Source organism: Peromyscus californicus, unplaced genomic scaffold (genome assembly GCF_007827085.1).
Source record: "Peromyscus californicus insignis strain IS unplaced genomic scaffold, ASM782708v3 Scaffold_18__1_contigs__length_77618521, whole genome shotgun sequence".
NCBI lineage: Eukaryota > Metazoa > Chordata > Mammalia > Rodentia > Cricetidae > Peromyscus > Peromyscus californicus.
In genome coordinates this window covers 30724704-30743356 of record NW_026294480.1, presented here as the reverse complement: position 1 = coordinate 30743356, position 18653 = coordinate 30724704, and the positions used below count along the sequence as shown (strand labels likewise).

At 46.8% G+C, this 18653-nt stretch overlaps 1 protein-coding gene across 3 annotated transcripts in view; it reads right to left on the bottom strand.

Moving 5' to 3' along the window:
- Window positions 1-929: 929 nt before the first annotated feature.
- Egflam (EGF like, fibronectin type III and laminin G domains) overlaps window positions 930-18653 on the bottom strand; it is a 175331-nt gene continuing 157607 nt past the window's right edge. For all 3 annotated transcript variants that reach the window (XM_052743187.1, XM_052743188.1, XM_052743190.1), the window contains 5 exons: window positions 16672-16750; window positions 13455-13598; window positions 6628-6711; window positions 2882-2985; window positions 930-2175 (listed from right to left, as the gene is read on the bottom strand). In XM_052743187.1, coding sequence (XP_052599147.1) covers window positions 2021-2175; window positions 2882-2985; window positions 6628-6711; window positions 13455-13598; window positions 16672-16750 — 566 coding nt within the window. In that variant the 3' untranslated portion in view covers window positions 930-2020. The remainder of the gene's footprint in view (window positions 2176-2881; window positions 2986-6627; window positions 6712-13454; window positions 13599-16671; window positions 16751-18653) is intronic.

The window sequence follows — 18653 nt, the reverse complement described above, 5'->3', positions numbered from 1 at the left end:
TGTATTCCACCCCCCTGTCCCTGTCACCACCTCCCCTTAACCCCATGTGCTTCCCGCCCAGCGAGGTCTTCAGAGTCAACGCGTACTCCCGGGCCCTCCTCCCTGGGTCATTCCATAGTCCTAGGATAACCCTTGCAGAGAACAACAGCTCATCTGCAGGACGATTCCCTGGCCTCCATTCAGCTGGATATTTTGCTAAAGTCACAATGATTATCTTTTTTCCAGAGGAAACCCGTTCAAAATGTGCTATAAAAGCAACTCTATCTTATCTTGGGAAGTCCTGGCCCCAGGAGCCTCCACCAGGCAAAGGTGTTGAGTTGAGGGTGACTGAGAGGTAGTGGGGCCCACGGTCTACCACATGCCTTTTTTTTTTTTTTTGAGACTGTGATCACCAGGTGACATGGACAGGAGACCAAGGTCACTCTGACTGTTGTTAGTCATGTTAATCCTTGCCATCAAAGGCTCCTAAACACAAGCGGCAGGAGGTGGTGGCATGAATCAAAGCTCTCTGGCTTATTTGGCTATCTCTTAGAAGTCTTAATATGCCTGAAACTCCGCTTTGCACCAAGTTCAATGGGTGCAACCCAAACAAGATGCTGCACAAACAAGAATAGAATCACGCCGTAGACTAATTATAGGCTCTTTCAGGAGTTGGGTCATCTTTCCTTCCACTTATAGGGGCGGCATTCATCTCACCTTTCCCTGAGTAAGTCCTGTCATGGGGACCCGCCAGGGAGCCAGTTGTCTGCAGTCATGTGCATGAATAGCACAGGGTACAGCTGATGGTCCAGAAACTGTTCTGGGCTGAGCCCTCCGACCCTGCTGGGGGCATATCCCAAGCCCCACACAACCTTGGACTCTCTAAGTAGCCTTGTTGTGCCTTTGTGGGCACGGCCTCTGCGAAATCAGTCACATCTCCACAAACGAGCTCTTCCTCACCCCCTTTATTCACGTTTATTACAGATACTCGCCCTCACTTAAAACAATGTGGCAGTGCCCCACCTCAGTGATGCCGTTCCATTTAGTCTCTTCACTCTGGACAGCATCACATCCATTCCCTTGAACCCTCAGCATGCACTGAAAGAAAGTGGCCACCTCTCCCAGCGGCCCCCCATAGTCACTCTACCCCTTCATTGACACTACATATGGCCCAAACCTATCTCATTTGCCAGAAAACTATTAGGAAAGTGTGCCATAATTAAGATCATCCACCTTAACTTGCAAAAGCACACCGTCAGTGTGGACAGTCTGCGGCTATAAAAATAGACACATACAAAAGTACAGCTACAAAATCGGGGGGAGGGGTGCTGCCCATTTTCTTCAGTTTGCATCATAAAAAAGGACTTTTGCATTAGAGGTAAGCTTGGGGAAGGGGGCCACAGTATGAGCCACAGGATGATTATGATTCTATGTGTAATTTCCCCCAAACCTTTATTTTTATGGACTAGTGAGAGCACATTGAGTCAGCCAGTGAAGAATGGAAGGGGGTAATCTACACAATCCGTAGGCCAAGATTAGAGTATGAAGTTCAGGGTCACACAATCAGTCTGCTAGTGTCAGAAGTCAGGGAAGGGCAGAAGTATTTTAATACTGTTCTGGGGGTTCTCTCTCTCTCTCTCTCTCTCTCTCTCTCTCTCTCTCTCTCTCTGATTCTCTCTCGCTCACTCACTCTCTTTTTCACTCAGTCTTGCTCTCATTCTTTAACACAACATAGCCATTGAGTTACAGCAAACAGTCCCTGGAACTTGGTGCGATGTATGATCTCTCACAGACTCTATATGTTGAACCACAAAGTCCAATGCTTCCTATCCACAGTAGTTCATTGGGCTTGGCCCACAGAGCGTTTGCAGAGAAGGCCATCCAGGGCCTCCAGTCTTGGTTCCCATCAGGGTGTACTTTGTCCTTGATGACAGGAACCACATCTGATTCCCAGACCTCTGTGTGCAGCATCAGGCAGGATCTCTGGGCCCCTGGGATGTTCAGGATAGAGGCTATGTCCCTTGGACAAGGCCAGCTGGTGTTACTTAGCCCCACAAGTGTTGATGTTTTTCCCATCCACAGCGTCTTCCACAAGGGAAATGTGGTAATCAGTGGACAGTGTGAAATGGGAGATGCAGCCCACGAGGCCTCGCATGTATTGTCTGTTGGTGTGAAGAGCGATTTCCTTCATTCCACCTGCAAAGAGGCAAAGAGGGAGGGAGAGAAGGAGGCAAGAAGAGATGTCACTAGTGGGAGATTCTTTATGGTCCACTTGAATGTCCCCTGGCCAAGGACTAACGGTCTAGTACATCACATGTATTAGGTTGATTTGATCAACTGAATATATCTCTGAACACGAAAAAGGCTGATCTCAGATGTGATTTCTGGCTCAAATGACAATCTTAAAGCCAAACAGCTCTCCAACAGATTTTGAAATGTTATATAATGTCAACAACAGGTACTGTCTTGGCTGCTTTCAATTAAGCTCACTTAGAAATCACAAAAGGTATTAATTCTTCCTTTTTTTTTTTGTCTGCGTCTCAGATTATTAGCCATTTATAGGAGTTCTACTCATTCTATTCTGAGAGAGGACACAAAGCCGGATCCTCCTTCCTCAGAGAGAACTCATGTGGCTAAACTTAGAAAGTTCCTGTTCTATAAACAAGAAAAGCGAGGTTTTCCTGGTGGATGATTCCAGAGCACAAAAGCAATGTGAGTGAGTCCCTTCCTGCCTCCTCGGCCATGAGTCACAAGTTCAGAACATGGGAGAATGGACTATTTGGACAGCTTCCTGATTTCCAGGTATTTGATTGAACCTGTTGAGTACACAGCCCAGGGACAACAAACAAAGGTCTCCCAAGGAAAAGCCCCGACCGACTGAGCTTTAGTCAAGGTCACTTACCCACATACAGAGCCCCGTTGATGTTAAGTTGCCTCATCATGCCAGGTGACTTGCCTGTTCTGGCTCCATAGTCATCCACCGTAATCTTCCCAGACTGGCCATCTCTGCAAGGCAAAGCAAACCGAAACCAAACGAAATAAGCTACCATCTTTGGTGTTGATTCCATCATTCTTATTTAGAGATATAAAAGTACCTACCGTGTGCTAAGTAATGAGGTTGTGAAACACACACACACACACACACACACACACACACACACACACACACACACGCACTGCCAGCTTTTACAGCCCCATGGGAAGTGGGACCATGTGAAGGCAGAACTGAGAAAAGGTGCCAAGCCACATGGCTAAACATAAATAAGAATTATGGGTTAATTTAAGTGAAAGAGCTGGTCAATAATAAGCTTGAGCTAATGGCCATACCATTTGTAAATATTATAAGCCTCGGTGTATTTACTTGTGTCCAAGCAGCTGTGGGACCGACAGGTGAGAGAGATTTGTCCTGACCCTGGGTCAGGTGGGACACAGGGAAACTTCAGCTACAGGACCAGCCCTGGCTCACTTCTTGATACTAGCTCTTCATTCACTGAGTTTTCAAGAATTCCTTCCTGCTGTGTCCTCTGTACTTTAAAAATAATTTTTAGACCTTCATACCTTGATGCTCTGATGGGCAATGGCCTTCCTACTTTGTCTTGCTTGCCCTGCCACTCACCTCCCATTACTCTAAACTATTCCCACTTACTTGATTTCATCAGTTATGAGAATTATATACCTTCTAATCAATGACATCTTAGATTGGGAAAAATATAGTTAACTTCTAATGCATAATTCATTGTTTATTACTCATTGTTGGTTGCCTCCCAGAGGAATGCAAGACCACCAAGGCAAAGTGTTGGTTTTCCTCAATGATGTGTCTCAGGTGTTGGAATAGTGTATGGCTCATAATAACAGATCAATGAGCAAACCTTCTATGAAATTGTAATGATTAAGATCAACTTCCAAAGCTATTGTGGAAACCATCTGGTATGCATGCAAAGCACAGAGCGGAGTACCTGACACACATCTTGCTCTATTGAGGTTGGCCAAGGGGCGTGCTGCTATGGTTACACACGTATTATCATATGATTGTTTCTATCCACAAAAATGAAAAAAAAATACAGATCTTAAATTCCTATGAGTATGAGCTGTTATAAAGCACTGTGTCTAAAGTATATGGCATAAGATGTTGGATAAATGAGACATTTCTTCTACTGTATTAGGTGTCATGCTTGCAAGACCAGAAGTCATCCAAAGCAACACAGTGCACATAGCAGCCCACCTCCCTTTAGTGATTCCCTTTTTGTTCATTCTGTTGTCTCTGACCTGGAGCCTTCCACAGAGAATTAAGATACCAATCCAGTTCTTCTTGCCATATGTGATAGCTATAGCTTTAACCCAGTTCCCATGAGGCCTGTCTGCTCACAACTCACAGACACTTCCAACCCATCGAGCTCCTGGCCTCATCTCCTATTCAGCCCTCACTGTAACCCAAGGCTTACTAAAAATGAGATCAATGATGTCAATAGGAAGGATGTCCATGTTAATATGTCTACTGAGCTATTCACACATGCCAAGCTTGATGATCTGGCATATGAAGTTCTTCTGAGGGAACATTCCACTGCATTGTTTCTCCCAAACATCTGAAATCCTTGTGTGTGGGCTGCATCATGAGGTGAACAGAAATGTTTTTGATCTAGGTTCTGCCTACAGCAATTTACACAGTTTTGGGAAATGCATTAAACATGTTTCCTTAGATGTCTAGGAAGGGACTGGTATCCTCACAATTGTGTATCTTCATAGACACAATCAAACCACAGTCACAGTCAAAGTTTAAATTCTTCTACAGTGTGTGACTATTCCACCAACCATTTTGACCCAAGGTTATAAGCAGGGTATATTCCCTGATGTTCCTGGGGCAGCAGTTGGGATTAAATGTGGTTGGAGTTGAGAACCAAAGCATTTCACATTCCTTTGGAGATGTCTGAGTGCAACCTCCGTTGTGAATGATTGAGAGAGAAATGAGCCATTCCAAAGGTGAACATTTCAGAGTATTTTGAAGTTAGGTTGGACTCTACATTTTGACTTGTTTTCCAGAAAAAAAAAATGAGATCCAAATGTGTAAATATGCATTTATGGAAAAACATTTGTTTTTTTTCAACAACTAGAATCGGGACTTTGTTAAAATCCCTACAGGTACATCTGGGCTTTGTGGGCTGCCTGGCAGCAGATAAACATAGGTCTGCTTTTGTGTCTTCAACACCTTTTGAGGTTCCAAGGCAAGCACCATCAGGTGCTTAGGGCAGGGGGCTGAATAAGGACGATCTTAACACAGCCTACTGGGAAGCAGAAGAGGAAGTTGACAATGCTGAGTGCCCATGGCCCCCGGGCCTCACACTGTCCATCACCTGCTGATTGTACAGCAAGAGTCATAGTACATTTTCAGGGAGCTGCAATCAGAATCTCCATTCAGCTTCTCTTTACTTTGGGCTCATTTAACTTGCGGTACTGGCATTACTGATTTGGACTTGCTTTTTGATTTCCGAAAATGTATTGTGAGGAATAAGGACACACATGGCAAAATTATAAAGACATAGGAATAATCTGCCCGAGGTTAATCAAAAGTCAGGATGGCAGTTAGCACTGGGAGGGCATGGCTATATCATGGGGGCTAGGTGAACATACATGACTTCTCATGTTCAGATAACATTCTTATAAAGGAGAGGATTGCCTATGCAAGCACATTTAGAGCACTCTTTAATGTCTTCATGCTCTCAGATTTTCACCTGGTAAGATTTTAAGGCCCCTCTCCAATTGAGCTACTAAAAGGTGCTTTCTGCATACAACAACAAATGCTAACAAGGTTATGGACCAAAAGGAAATTTTTTTGGACCAAATGATATGGACCAAATCTCTTATAGATTGCTAGTAAGAATGTAAACTAGTTCAACCACTATGGAAATTAATATGGAGATCCCCCAATAAGTCTGATGAACCAGCTGTACTGCTCCTTGGTAAAACCCCAAGACTCCAACCCTACATGTCAAAGGGATACTTGTCCATTAATGCCTACTGCAGCGCTGTTCACAATAACTAAGTTACAGCAACCTAGGTGCCCAGTAACCAAAGAATGGTTAGAGAAAATGTGATATATATATATATGATTTTTTTCATCCATAAAGAAAGGAAAAAGTTATATTGTTCAGGAAAATGTATGATCCTGGAGATAATCATATTAATCAAAATCAAGCTTGTCTCAAAAAGACAAATATTATGTTTTTTTCCTCTTTTGTGGTCTCTTTATTTATAGATAAATAAAATCACATATGGACATGTGACATGGAAGCAGAAATGAAACTGTCTAAGGGAACAAAGGGAGGGCCAATGGTAAGGGAAGGATGGACGTATGGCAGGGACGTGCTCAGCATACATTAGATACTTGTATGTAAATGTTCTTATGTAGTATGTGAATATATATAATACAATTCATTGAGTGTTTTCTCCAGGCCATCTCCTTTCATTCAGAGCAGATGCTGGGGTTCAGTTTCTGCCCACTGGTGTCAGTAGAGGGCATGGGTGGGATTTGATGGCAACATGAGGCTGCCAGGTAAAGTTGGGTGAGAGTACAGTGGGACCGAAAGGAGGCTGGCCACACATCCACCCTCCTGTGTGTAGCCTGGCTCTGTCTCCCATGTGGCAGGTGCTTACCTGACAGCCTTGACTCGGTGCCACCGGCCATCGCTGAAGGAGCCATTCACCATGATGGAAGCCACACCACTGCCCAGGTTGTAGCTAAGGGTATTAGGGAAGAACAAGAAAAGAACCAGTGAAACACAGACACTCAGGAAGCTGCCAGTTCACGAAGGCTCTCACTACAAAAGCTCACCCAGAATGCAATGTCCTGAACTCCAAGTAAAAAGGGTGGCACCAAAGGGAGTCACTTTCCAGGTTCACACATGAGTGAATGAATTTTTCAATTTTCAGTGGCGGGAGGATAAACATTACACTCACCGTCTAAGCTATTTTAAGTGTCCATTTCAGGAATGTTAAGAATATTCATGGGTAACTAACATTTCCAGTACTTCCATCTTACAAAATGAATGCTGCAGAGTGCTAGCTCCCCCTTCCCCAGGCCCTGAGCACCACTCTCCTACTTGTTGGCTTTGACTAATGTAGACACCCACTTAAGCAGAATCCCATGACAGCTGCCTTTTTGTGAGGGCCTTCCTTCACATAGTGTAAGGTCATCAGGGTGATTCAGGCCCATGTATGGAAGCATCTGTAGCTACAGTATTGGGACGAGTGAGAAGAGTTTATCATCTGCACTGGCTTACACAGTGTTTCCCTGAAATTCCTGTCCACCCTGAACCTTAGAATGCGACTTTGTCTGGAGAGAGGGTCTGATGCAATTAGTTAAAAATGAAGCCACACTGGGTGAGAGAGATCATCCATCAATATGACTGGTACCGTTACTGGAAGACATTTGGATACAGAAACACATGGAAGGAAAGGGTATGTGGTGATGAAGAGGCTGCAGCTATACATCTATTAGCTAGAAACACCAAGGACTGCCAGCCAGCACCAGAACCCCAGCCAGAAGCACCAAAAGAACCGCCCTTGATCCTGCCAAGGAAGCGGTGCCAGCAACATGTTGAATATTGGATTCCTAGTCTCCAGAACTGTATAAACATTGATTTCTTCAGCGTTATAAAATTCATGGTAATTTATTACAAAAGTCCTAGGAAACTATGCAACATTTTCACTTTAAGAAAGAAAAAAAACATTATTGAGGAGCAAGCTGAACTCTAAAGAATTGAGGAGAATTTGTCTGAAACCAGAGGCGAGATAAAGAATTGAATTTCTCGTATCCTCTGCCTCACTTCCTTTGATGTCAGCTCTACCTTGTAGCATTTTAACTCCTGGATTCTTTGAAATGTTCAAGGACTCAGAAAACATGACCCACTGTTCACTCAGTTATTCTAACTTAATTCAATCCAGCAAATATTTAGTGAGTGACTACTCTAGCCCGGGCAGGGAGCCAACTGCCTAGGCTTCCCTTGGGTAACACAATCTGACCACTCGCTCAGGCCACCAGAGAGTGGGGTCCACAGGGGCAGCTTTGCCCTCATCCTGAGAGGGGAGTTCTCTATACATGATAGCGGGAGGGGGGGAGAGGAAGGCTCAAATGAAACGCTGATTCCCCCCAGAGCTCTGGAGACCCTTGTTCTGAGAACAGAGTGAGAATAGAAAGCACTTGGTTTTCCCAGAGAAAGTTCTATTGCTCATTCATTTCATAACAAAGTCTCAAAGAAACAACACAGTCACAGCATTGAACCATGAATAGAAGTTGTGGTGGCTTGACAAACCATGGGACAGAGCTGCCACTCCGACCCTAAAATCTGCACCACTTTCTAGTCCACTTTCCCACATCAAGTGTCTCCTATAAAATAGCCAGAAGGTCCTCTAATCTCCATATGTCACTATGGCACGCGCTCGCGCGCTCACACACACACACACACACACACACACACAGCGTGGGAAGTAAATGTAATAATTAAATAATTAAAGGGGAATGAGCATGAAGCAGGGCCAGTGGGTGGGCTAAGTTACTGCATGTAGTTTTGCTGAGCATTAGTGTGAGTGACATGTCATGGATACTCAAATTCTACACACCTGCCTGGATCCTCGGGCAGGTCAACTTACCAGCTCTGTGACCTTAGGCGATTCGCCTAATTCTATCAAGTACAGGTAAGACACTTTCCCTGCAGGACTACAGGGAATGTTAACCAACACAGCACCCAGTAGGAACTAAACAAATGAAGTCACCGTACCAAAAAACATAGGACTTGGTGACACTTACTCGGGAGGTTGGCAATGCACCCTGAGGAGAGGGAAGCCCTGTGGGGGAGTGGACCCGAAGTGGTAAACACATAACTGAAGTGTCAAGAATGCCCAGGTCCTACACTCAGGTGACCTGCATGTAACTGCAGGGAGCCACACCTGAATGTGCCAGTCAGTGTGCCCGTGACGAAAACATTTCCATTGTGTTAGAACCAGGTGGGACAAGGGTGAGCGTCATTCTTTTCTGAAGTCAATAACTCTCTTACTCACCTGAAGGGAAAGAATATGCTCAAGGGAGTTGAAATAAGAGTTTGGCAGACAAAAATTCCAACATCGTGGGTTTCTTTATGACCTACCTTTGCAGCCCGGTCTCAATAGTGTCAGGCCCTGCAAAGAGCCACCTGTTCCTACTCTCCCTGGATTGTTTGTTTTGTATGCATAGACATATATACATATATGCATATGCAGCACACAAAACAAATAATATACACATCTTTATATATACATATACCAGGCTGTCCATTGAGCAGATGTGCACTGCTGTGAAGTTATGCCTTGCTTTCCAGCCATAAAAGCAATGAATGAATGAATGCTTGCCTGGTTGCTCCATCAATGTTATTTGACTCTTGCTGTGACTAGGTTCTCCCAAGCCACCTAACTTGATATGCACCAATGACTGACAGGCTAGCCAACAAGATGGCCAACCCAGAAGTGACTCTGAGTCTGGCCTTTGAAAACTACTTGGTCATCTTCAGGCCCCGCACGTGCGGTGATGCTTTCGGTAACATCCCTTTCAAACCATGGTACAGGGTACCTTACTAATATCTGACCTCTTGCTCTTCTCTGGTGCCTGAAAGTGTTACATGGTCCAAATAAGTTGGGAAGGGCATCTCGTGACATTTATAAAGCTTCCTGACTGGTTTTGTGTTCCACACATGACAGACTAGAACGAAACAAACCGCGGTAACACTGAAAGTCACGCTCATGTCGGAGAAGCACTTGGATTTCTGTGAGCTCTAATCGACTTCTGGACTAAGGGTGTTGGGTTGAGAGCTCCATTGTCCTGCTCACCCCAGTTCTCTGGCAGGAATTCCCAGGATAAGTGAGAGCAAAGGGCCTTAATTCGGGTGAGTGTAGAAAGTTAGAGTGAGTGCATCCTGTTATCTCAGGATTTCTCTCCCATCTGTGATAGAGACATTGCAAGCTTGAGAGTGGGTTTGTGCATCCTAGAGAATAGTGTACACTCTAGCTAGGCCTCACTGACGCAACATCCTCGAGGCCAGAAACTTTTGTTTATTTTCTTTTTTTTGAAACAAGGGCTCATGGAGTTCACACAGCCCAGAACTCATTATCAATCTGAAAATGGCCTTGAGTTCCTGATCTCTTTGCCTCCACCTTGGAAGAGCTGGGATTAGAGTTGAGTTCAGCCACATCTTCCCTGGTAAGGTCCGGATCTTACAATATGTAAGTGACTACATTTTTGCAGAGCTGTTATATAAGGCTTCATTGCTAGGTTATCTCATAGAGGCCGAAGTTTGCAGAGCCCAGAAACACTCGATGAAGGTAAGAATTTGCATTCTCGTCATCACTAAAAACTGATTGTGTTTGACCATGCACTTGGGCCTCTACAAAAATGACTTCATTTCATTTTCACAAAATCCTCCCAACAAGCCTTTTTGTCTTTCACAGAAGAGGAGCCAGAGGCTAAGAGAAGGTAAATGACTTGCATGAGATCACACAGCCATGGGGATCAAGTGTGTGGAACCCCAAAGATCCTTCAAACTCTGTTTCTCAGGGTATGCTTTCTAGAATACTTGGGGGTGCTCGATGCCAATAAGATCCCAGTGCGCACCCACACTAACTCCATCAGAGCCTGGGGGTGGGCAAGCCCAGGAATCTACCTTTGGGACAGGCTCTGCAGTGTGTGCTGGTTTGTTTTAGACCACCTGCCTTTATCATAATCCTGCCTGTTCCCAGCCCAGCCTAGACTTCCCTTGCATCTGTGTTGGATGGATGGATAGAGTTGTATAACCACCCAGATGAAAGTGCCCAGTGAGTAGCGATGGGTGGTTCCAGATGTGGATGCCAATTGTAGCCCCGCCTGGGCCCCGGAAGTGTACACAGAACACAAGAAATCCCCCAGACAGCTGCAGCAACTCAAGAAAGAAATGGGAACCTAGGGTGTGCGTCTAAGCTGGAGCAAGCTATTAGAAGGGTGGTAGGGGTGAGAAGGGGCTGGCAGGGGTGCTTCCAGAGCCTGGGGTGAGAGCTGAGCTGGTGACAGCCGGTGGCCAGTTTTCTCAGGTCTCCATGCATTGAATTCAGCTGGCAGTGGAGGGGGAGCTGGGCCACCCCACCCTCCACTTAGCTACCGTTTTAGTTCCCTTTTCTGGGTACAATCAAGTACTTGAGGCCCGGGTGAGGTTAACCACAGGAAAACCACAAAGAAATGGCTTTGAAGCAGCCAGCCGACAGGGTGGGAAGAGCTCCCCCTCATCTGACCTGTGGGCCAATGAGGAGTGGGGAATGGTGATGGGGTCACAGGTCGGGGAGCAGGCACAGTTGGAGAGGAGCGGGGGACCCCTCGCTTTTCAACATCTGCTCTTAAGCTACGTACTACTACAATGTCCCCCATCACCGGGCTGAATCACAGAGCAGGTGTGGCATTAGAGTCACATTTCCTTTCAAAATGTCTTTTCTTCAAATTAAACAGCTTCATGTTAACCTCATCTAGATGGCGGCAGGACCTCCACTAGCCCCAGCACACAGGACAGCACACATGACGGGTCAAAGCCCTGGAATCCAGTCTTTATCATGTCTGTAGGTCAGTTCTCTCTCTCTGTTACATTTCCTGTTAATTTCTTATTATTTACCATACACTTGGGGTTTCTCACTGGAGAGGGGGAGTACTAAGACAAAGGGAGTAAAAGCTTAACAAACAACCCCCACCCTGGGGAAAATACCCAGAGCCAGAGCAGAGGCTCCCAGCAGGCAACTGAACCTCCTGGTTACAATGCAGCCAGGTCAGGCTGGGGCCTGGAGATTGACATTTTGAACAAGTTCCCCAAGGGGGTTGTTGCTTGGTGGCAAGCACCTTCCACAGTCTTGATGCCCTGGTTTTTCATATTTAACAAGATAGCCCCTGCCCTTTAGAAACTGAGCTCTCACTCATTCTAGAAAAGAGAAGGATGGGGAGAAAGTGTCCAAGTGATTCTTTAGCTACTGCGTAACCATCCAGTTGACAACTTGGAGAGCCATATAAACTAACTTAAAAGAGGTGAGAACTGCCGGCCAGGCATGGTAAATGCTTTTATGTAGCACGAATCTTAAAAGTTCTTATTAATAAAAACAAACCTGGAGCTAGGTATTGGGGTGAATGCTGGAAGATCAGAGAAGCAGAACAAGCCACAGCCACCTCACCTCAACAGTTCCTCAGCTGATCTTGTTTCCTTAGACTGGAAGCCTCTGAGTCCTTATCCAGAATGAATCTCAGCTGAACTGCTGCTAGAAGCCTAAAAGCTTAACTAACTCTAGTTCCTGGTCCTCACGCCTTATATACCTTTCTGCTTCCTGCTGTCAATTCCTGGGATTAAAGGAGTGAGTCACCATGCCTGGCTGTTTCCAGTGTGGCTTTGAACTCACAAAGATCCAAATGGATCTCTGCCTCCAGAAGGCTAGGATTAAAGGTGTGTGTGCTACCATTTTCTGGCCTCTATGTCTGTCTAGTGGCTGTTCTGTTCTCTGACCCCAGATTAATTTATTAGGGTGCATGATATATTGGGGAACACAATATCACCACACTTTTATCCCAGCACCAGGGAGGCAGAGACAGGCAGCCCTCAGTGAATTTAAGGCCAGCCTGATAGATATAGAAAAGTTCCAGGTCAGCCCAGACCATGTAGTAAGACCCTATTTCAAAAATAAAATAAAATAACATCCATTCACACAGACAAGCACACACACACAAATACAAATAACTTAAGAAGTGAATCCTTAAAAGAGGAAGTCAGAGCTTCTGGGATGGCCTTCTGAGTTCCGCTCAAGTATTTATGGAGATCCAGGTGTTGGGTTGCTCCGTAGAGACAGGAATCTGCATTTCCTTGTCCTCACAGCAGCACGCGCCCTAAGGCTGTGGAACTCAGTCAGGCAGATGGAACTAAAGCCAAGGTTCCCGGAGGAGTCGATTTTCAGATCTTCCCACGCTGGCCAGCGTCACTTCCACGCCCTCTAGTCCACACGTGAGGAGCATACAGCAGGGACACAGGACAACAGCCTGCACAGAATTGCTCCGTCCGCAGACAGCCAGGCAGTAAATATGGCGACTTTGCCAAGCAGTTCCCTTTGAAGCTACTCCAATGTGCCATGGCAGCCTGAACCCAGTAAGAGACTACACACACACACACACACACACACACACACACACACACACACACACACACGAACAAGTACGACAGTAGTCTGATAAAACTTGGAATAAATTGGCAAAATTGGGAAGTGGTGTGAATTTGCCTGACAGGCCTAGATGTCGCTGATGGGGAAAAATAGGAGACTCAAATGAGGCTGGTGCCTTCGGCGACTGCCACCTCCAGGAGAGTGTGTTGGGGGTCACTCCTGCCTCACTCTTCAGAACAATCTGCACTGTCAGAGAAGAAACTTCAAGGTGCCGCTGAAGGCAGAGCTTGGGCGGAAGTTACCTGAACACCAGCGCTCCATCCCGAAGGCCCAGGGAAATGAAGTCACTGTTGGGTCTCAAGGGGCTGTCCCCCCTCCACAGCAACAGGCCATCCTTGGCGGTTGTCTTAAACCTCATGAAGGCATTTGATCTTGATCCAGACACCCTGGAGGAAATGCACAGGGGAGTCCATGAAATCAACCACCAACATCTGTTTTGAGTCAACCCCGCCTCCCCTGAGCAGCCAGATGTGGAGATACACTTCCCTCTCTGCGGCTACATGCACCAGGCGAACAGAAGGAGCATTACCCCTCCTAGTTGCACCATTCATAAAAAGTTCTGCATGCTCCATGAGCAGCAGTGTCTGCCCCTACGAGGGGACACTTACAGAGTAAGACATTGGCCAATGTCACAGTCCCAGGCAGGTGGCCTTATGCACCAGACTTTTTCCTTTCCTGCCCTGCTACTCAATGGCTCTTGGGAAGCTGCCCCTCATTTCCCAGCAGAAAGCGGGCTTCCCAGTCGCCACAAGGCTCAAATCAGCAGTTTCTTGGGGCTCTAATCATGGCAGTGGAAGGCCAGCATGGGCAGCAATGACTGCCCTTGGGGCCGTTCTGGAGAGGCAGATGGACAAGGCGCCTGGTCTCAAAGGAGGGGACTTGATGGAATGGCTGTTGGTCTTCGAAGGTTGCCATGACAGAATCTTTGAGGAAAGCACAGGAAGCTATGAGCAGAGTAGGGGTCAAGCAGGATGGCTTCTGGGCTGTATGCGTGGCTGGGAAGAGGCTCCTGGGCTTCTGTGTGCCTGTCTGTTCCTAAGGCTAGTTTAGAAAGCCTTCTGGCTAAAGTTATCAGCAGTTAATTGATGTGGCCTGAGGGTCTCCAGTAAAAGGTGAGGCAGAAGGAAATATAAGTTAATATTGCCATCAGCAAGACACTACTAGAACCTAAAGCCAAGGCTCTTGGAGTTTAGATGTTCAGATCTTCCCAAGCTGGCCAGTGTCACTTCCATGGCTTTCACACTGCAGATGGGACATACATATAGTGCAACACACTAGAACAAGAGACACAGAATAGTTCAATTTTTCCCTTACCCATTCTGGTAAGAAGAGTGGGGAGGACGTGTTTTTCTTTCCATTCTCCCATCTGTGGTACCATTCCGTCTCCCTCATACCTAGTTCCCGAGCTGTACAGTGCATTCGACAGTGAATGCTGGTGGTACTTCTGTCTAGGCTTGCCACGGCCTGGTCTAGATAGGAAGGCACCAAGCTCGTCTTCCTTATACGGGAGGTCCGCTAGGCCAGCTACAGGCAATTCAACCCTAAACAGTTTCCCGGGAACCTTCTAGTCTCTGTCTCTGATTCCATGTTCCTTCCCTCCCTTGGCAATATGGACTGGCGTGAATCAATCAAGCCAATTCCGTTGCTCTTATCAATGCTTGAAATAAAAGCAGACATATAACTTATTATCCAGTTTACCAGGAGAACTCTGGGGAAGCTTCCTTCTCCTTAATGAGAGTCCTTTACACTTCCATAGGACATTGCCCAGTTTGATCATCATCCACTGAGTGTCCTGTGAGCAGCTAGAATATACTGGGAGTGACACAGCAGACATGTAACTGAGATCGTGGGTCTCTGATGACACAGCAGATCCTCTGGATTAATCAGCCCAGCTGAAGACTGCACATATTATAGTAAATCCTCTTCCTGTTTAGGACATTTGAAGCTGTTTATGTTACTTGAACCTCTGAAGGTATCAAACTGAAATAGATCATGAACACTTCCATTTGTATCCCTTCACACAGGTGTACATGTACCTACTTGCACACATCAGCAGGTGTACTCCAACAGAGGCTCTGATTTAAGGCTTCTCCATCTCTTGCTGCCTCCACAGCGCTAGCTCCCCTCGGTGGCCTCTGGCTGTGGTGATATTGTGTAGTGCTACATCTGGCTAAGCACTAGAAGCTGATGACTCGGACTCCTTACCTAACACTCTGCTTTGGGGAGGAGGGGGACAACTGAATGACCTATCATCGGGAGGGAAGGGAAGAGGGAAGAAGGTGGACCTTGGCTGGGAACGCATCTCACTTAAATCCTCATACCAAGGCAACAAACAGAAGCTGGGATTAGGGAAGTGAAGCAGGGTCTACCTCCTCCCCCAAAACCGTGCCTCTCAATCCTTCCTAAATAGCCCATCAACTGAGAACCAAACATTTAAACATATGAGACTATGGTGGCCATCCATATTCGAACCACTAGAATACTCTGATAGGCCCACAGTCACCCCAAGTGACCCTGGAAATGATCTTCCAATCAACTTTGCTTCTCTCAAAACCCTAAATTCTGACCTAAAGCAGGGTGGCTTTAGATCAAAGATTTGTCATCTGTTACTACGTGCCCAACCTAAAGGGAAAGGAAAATTCTAGAACCATTTTGCTGGTGATTGATGGTGGATGAACATGATCAATGGCAGAACACCGAGGGACGAACTGAAGTTGCCAACAACAACAGGCTGCATAGAGGGTTCTCTAAGAGGCAGCTTCACTCCTTGCCACATATACAGGCTGCTTGAAATTCTAGCCCATCCCTGCCTCCAGGGAACAAAAGTTGTCGCTTGGGCATTTGTGTCATGCCTTCTGTCCCTGTGTCATGCTCTTCTGCCCACATGAGGAGAACTGAGCACTCTCCACAGTGCAGGCAGAGCCACAGGAGGATAGTCGACCTATGCTCATGAAGACATGGGTGCTGGTCTGGTATGCAATGGCTCGGAGCTATTTGTCTAGTTGGGAGCAGCTGAGTCCTTCTCCAAATGACTCCAGGCAGATCTGCAGGCTATGGCACAGAAGAGCCGGAGCTAACAGCCCTGCTAAGGTCATGGGTGTGTGTGTGTGTGTATGTGTGTGTGTGGGGGTATGTCATCACACTCCGGCTGTAGGAGCATCCAATCCCTTCTGCCTCTCAAACTGGAACACTGCAAACCCCAGGGGCAAGTCACATTCTTCCAGGCCCTTTGACCAGAAAAGGTTTGGAGTGTTTATAATGAATTGGGTTGTTTGGAAGACTAACGCCTTCAAGTTTAGTTTATTTGTTTTGTTTTGTTCTTGTTTCTATGTTTATTTCTTGTGCCCCCCTCCTCCCCAGCCCATGGGGAGAATTACTATCTGGCACTGAACATAAGAATAAGTGATGATAAGAAACTGACATCCAGGGAATAAGCAAGCTGCTGTGCTGGCCCATTACCTCTTGAGGATGTTTGGATTGTCATATGTCAGGTAACTGCGGCCGATAAACTGTGGGATCTCGATGGCTTCTGTAATAGCTGAGACAGAACAGAAAACGAAGGTTAGGAAGCACGGGGCCCTCTTGACCTCTGCACTCATACACATGTCAGTAACATGGCAGGAAAGCTATGCATGGAATGTGACATTTGACCACTTGTCAGCCCCTTCCTCTTGGCTGTGCATGTACTAGCCTGGCTCGTGGCAGCCTGGCCTGGTGGCCTGGCAGTGATTTCTCCCCTCTCTCCCTTCTCTGGGAGCTGGCGGTCACTGTCACTGGCCTTGGCACTGCTGAGATGGCTTTGCAATGTGCTGAAACTTGAACTGTCCCCAGTGCTTCTTGGAAGCTGGAGGAGAGCCTGAGCCATGTGGAGAGCAGCTGGGGATAACCCCAGAGTGTTGCCAAGGGAGGCAGAGAAAGTCATCCCCAAACAGACCCAGAGGAGTTCTTTATTTAGGGATCATCTGCTGAACCCCTACAGCTCTGATGTGGAGAGAATGGGGAGCACAGCGTGTGAGCTCGGACTCTTCACTCAGACATGTGCGCGCTTACAAAGCCTTTGCCCCAAACTCATGAAGAAGCATGAAAAGTGGGGCAGGCCTGGCTATCTCCATTTCAGGATGAGGCAAATGAGCCACAGAAAGAAGCTCCCCGGCTAAGATCGCAGCAGACCCTGAACCAGAGTGGCTCGCCTCCTCTGGCTCCTGCCCACCCCTTACTTCCCAGTATTTCAGAAATGAATTTCCTTCCTCCCAATTTCTCATCACTTGGTTTCCCAGAGGAATCACCCTTGCACACACATCAAAAGAACAGGCGTGTGTGGTGTCACAAACTGGGATGTCACAGAGGGGATTTCTGCTAGAGAAATAACCATACTACCGCCTTCCTCTTTGGAAAGATACAGCGGTAACAGCTTAAAGAGACCAAGGTGGAATGAATCTCACATCCTAAAAACCAAACCAAACCCAAAACCAAAACCAAAATTTAAAAAAAAAGTGTGTAAAAGGAGAGACTAATTGGCTGATGAAACAATTATAGCTTCAAGGAGATGTGTGGTTGATACAAAGAAGACATGGCATAAAAACGCCACACCCAGGAAAGAAAACGTGTCATTTGATGCCGTGGACAATGGTGAGAGTTTGCATTTGACTTTTAAACATAAAACAGTGATGAAGAGAGAAAGGTTAGTCGATAGACAGGCACTGGGCTAGGAAAAGGGGAGACGTGAACCGGGAAAACAAAAGCGGGGAAGCGGAAAAGAGAGGGATTGAGCTCCCAGGGCTTGGAGCAGCAGTGATGGGTTAAGGAGGGAGGTGCAAAGTGGAGGAAGAGGAAGAAGAGAAGGACGGGGAAAAGGAAGGGGAGGGAGCTCTTGGAAGAGGCACCAGACCCTTATTTCAGGAACTGTGTGCTGATAAGGAAGTAGGAGGAGAGTGCCCAAGCTGACCGGCGTAGGACCAGTGCCCAGCTGACTGGCATAGGAGTCTGACCCTGGCCTAAACATAACCAAGAAGGCCCCAGTGGGCTCTGCTCACTCCAGGGGGAGAGGTATAGCTGGGCTCCACTGCTGCTGTTGTTGGCCCTGTCTGTGGGCCTGTGACCCACAGACATCCTGTTCTTTGGACCCCTTAAAATGGTCATGATGTGTTTGTCACAAGTCAGCTCTGCAAACAGAGCCTTGGGAGGCATCTGTCTGTGGGGGCTAAGTCTAGCTGCCTGCCAGCTAGACCCTCCCCGCCCCCAGCTCAGCACTCTCTGAGACACAGCTAAGAGAAAGCCAGCTGGGTGGCCCACTCTGGAAGGTAGATCCTTGGTACCTTAGTGGGTGTGTCTGATGCCCACTCCCACTCACCCCACTGCCCTTCTGCCTGCCGTTGGCTGTGCTGTGCTCATGGCCTGGCCAGAGCTGGCAGGCTCTGGCAGGAGCCCATGTGGTTCAGTCT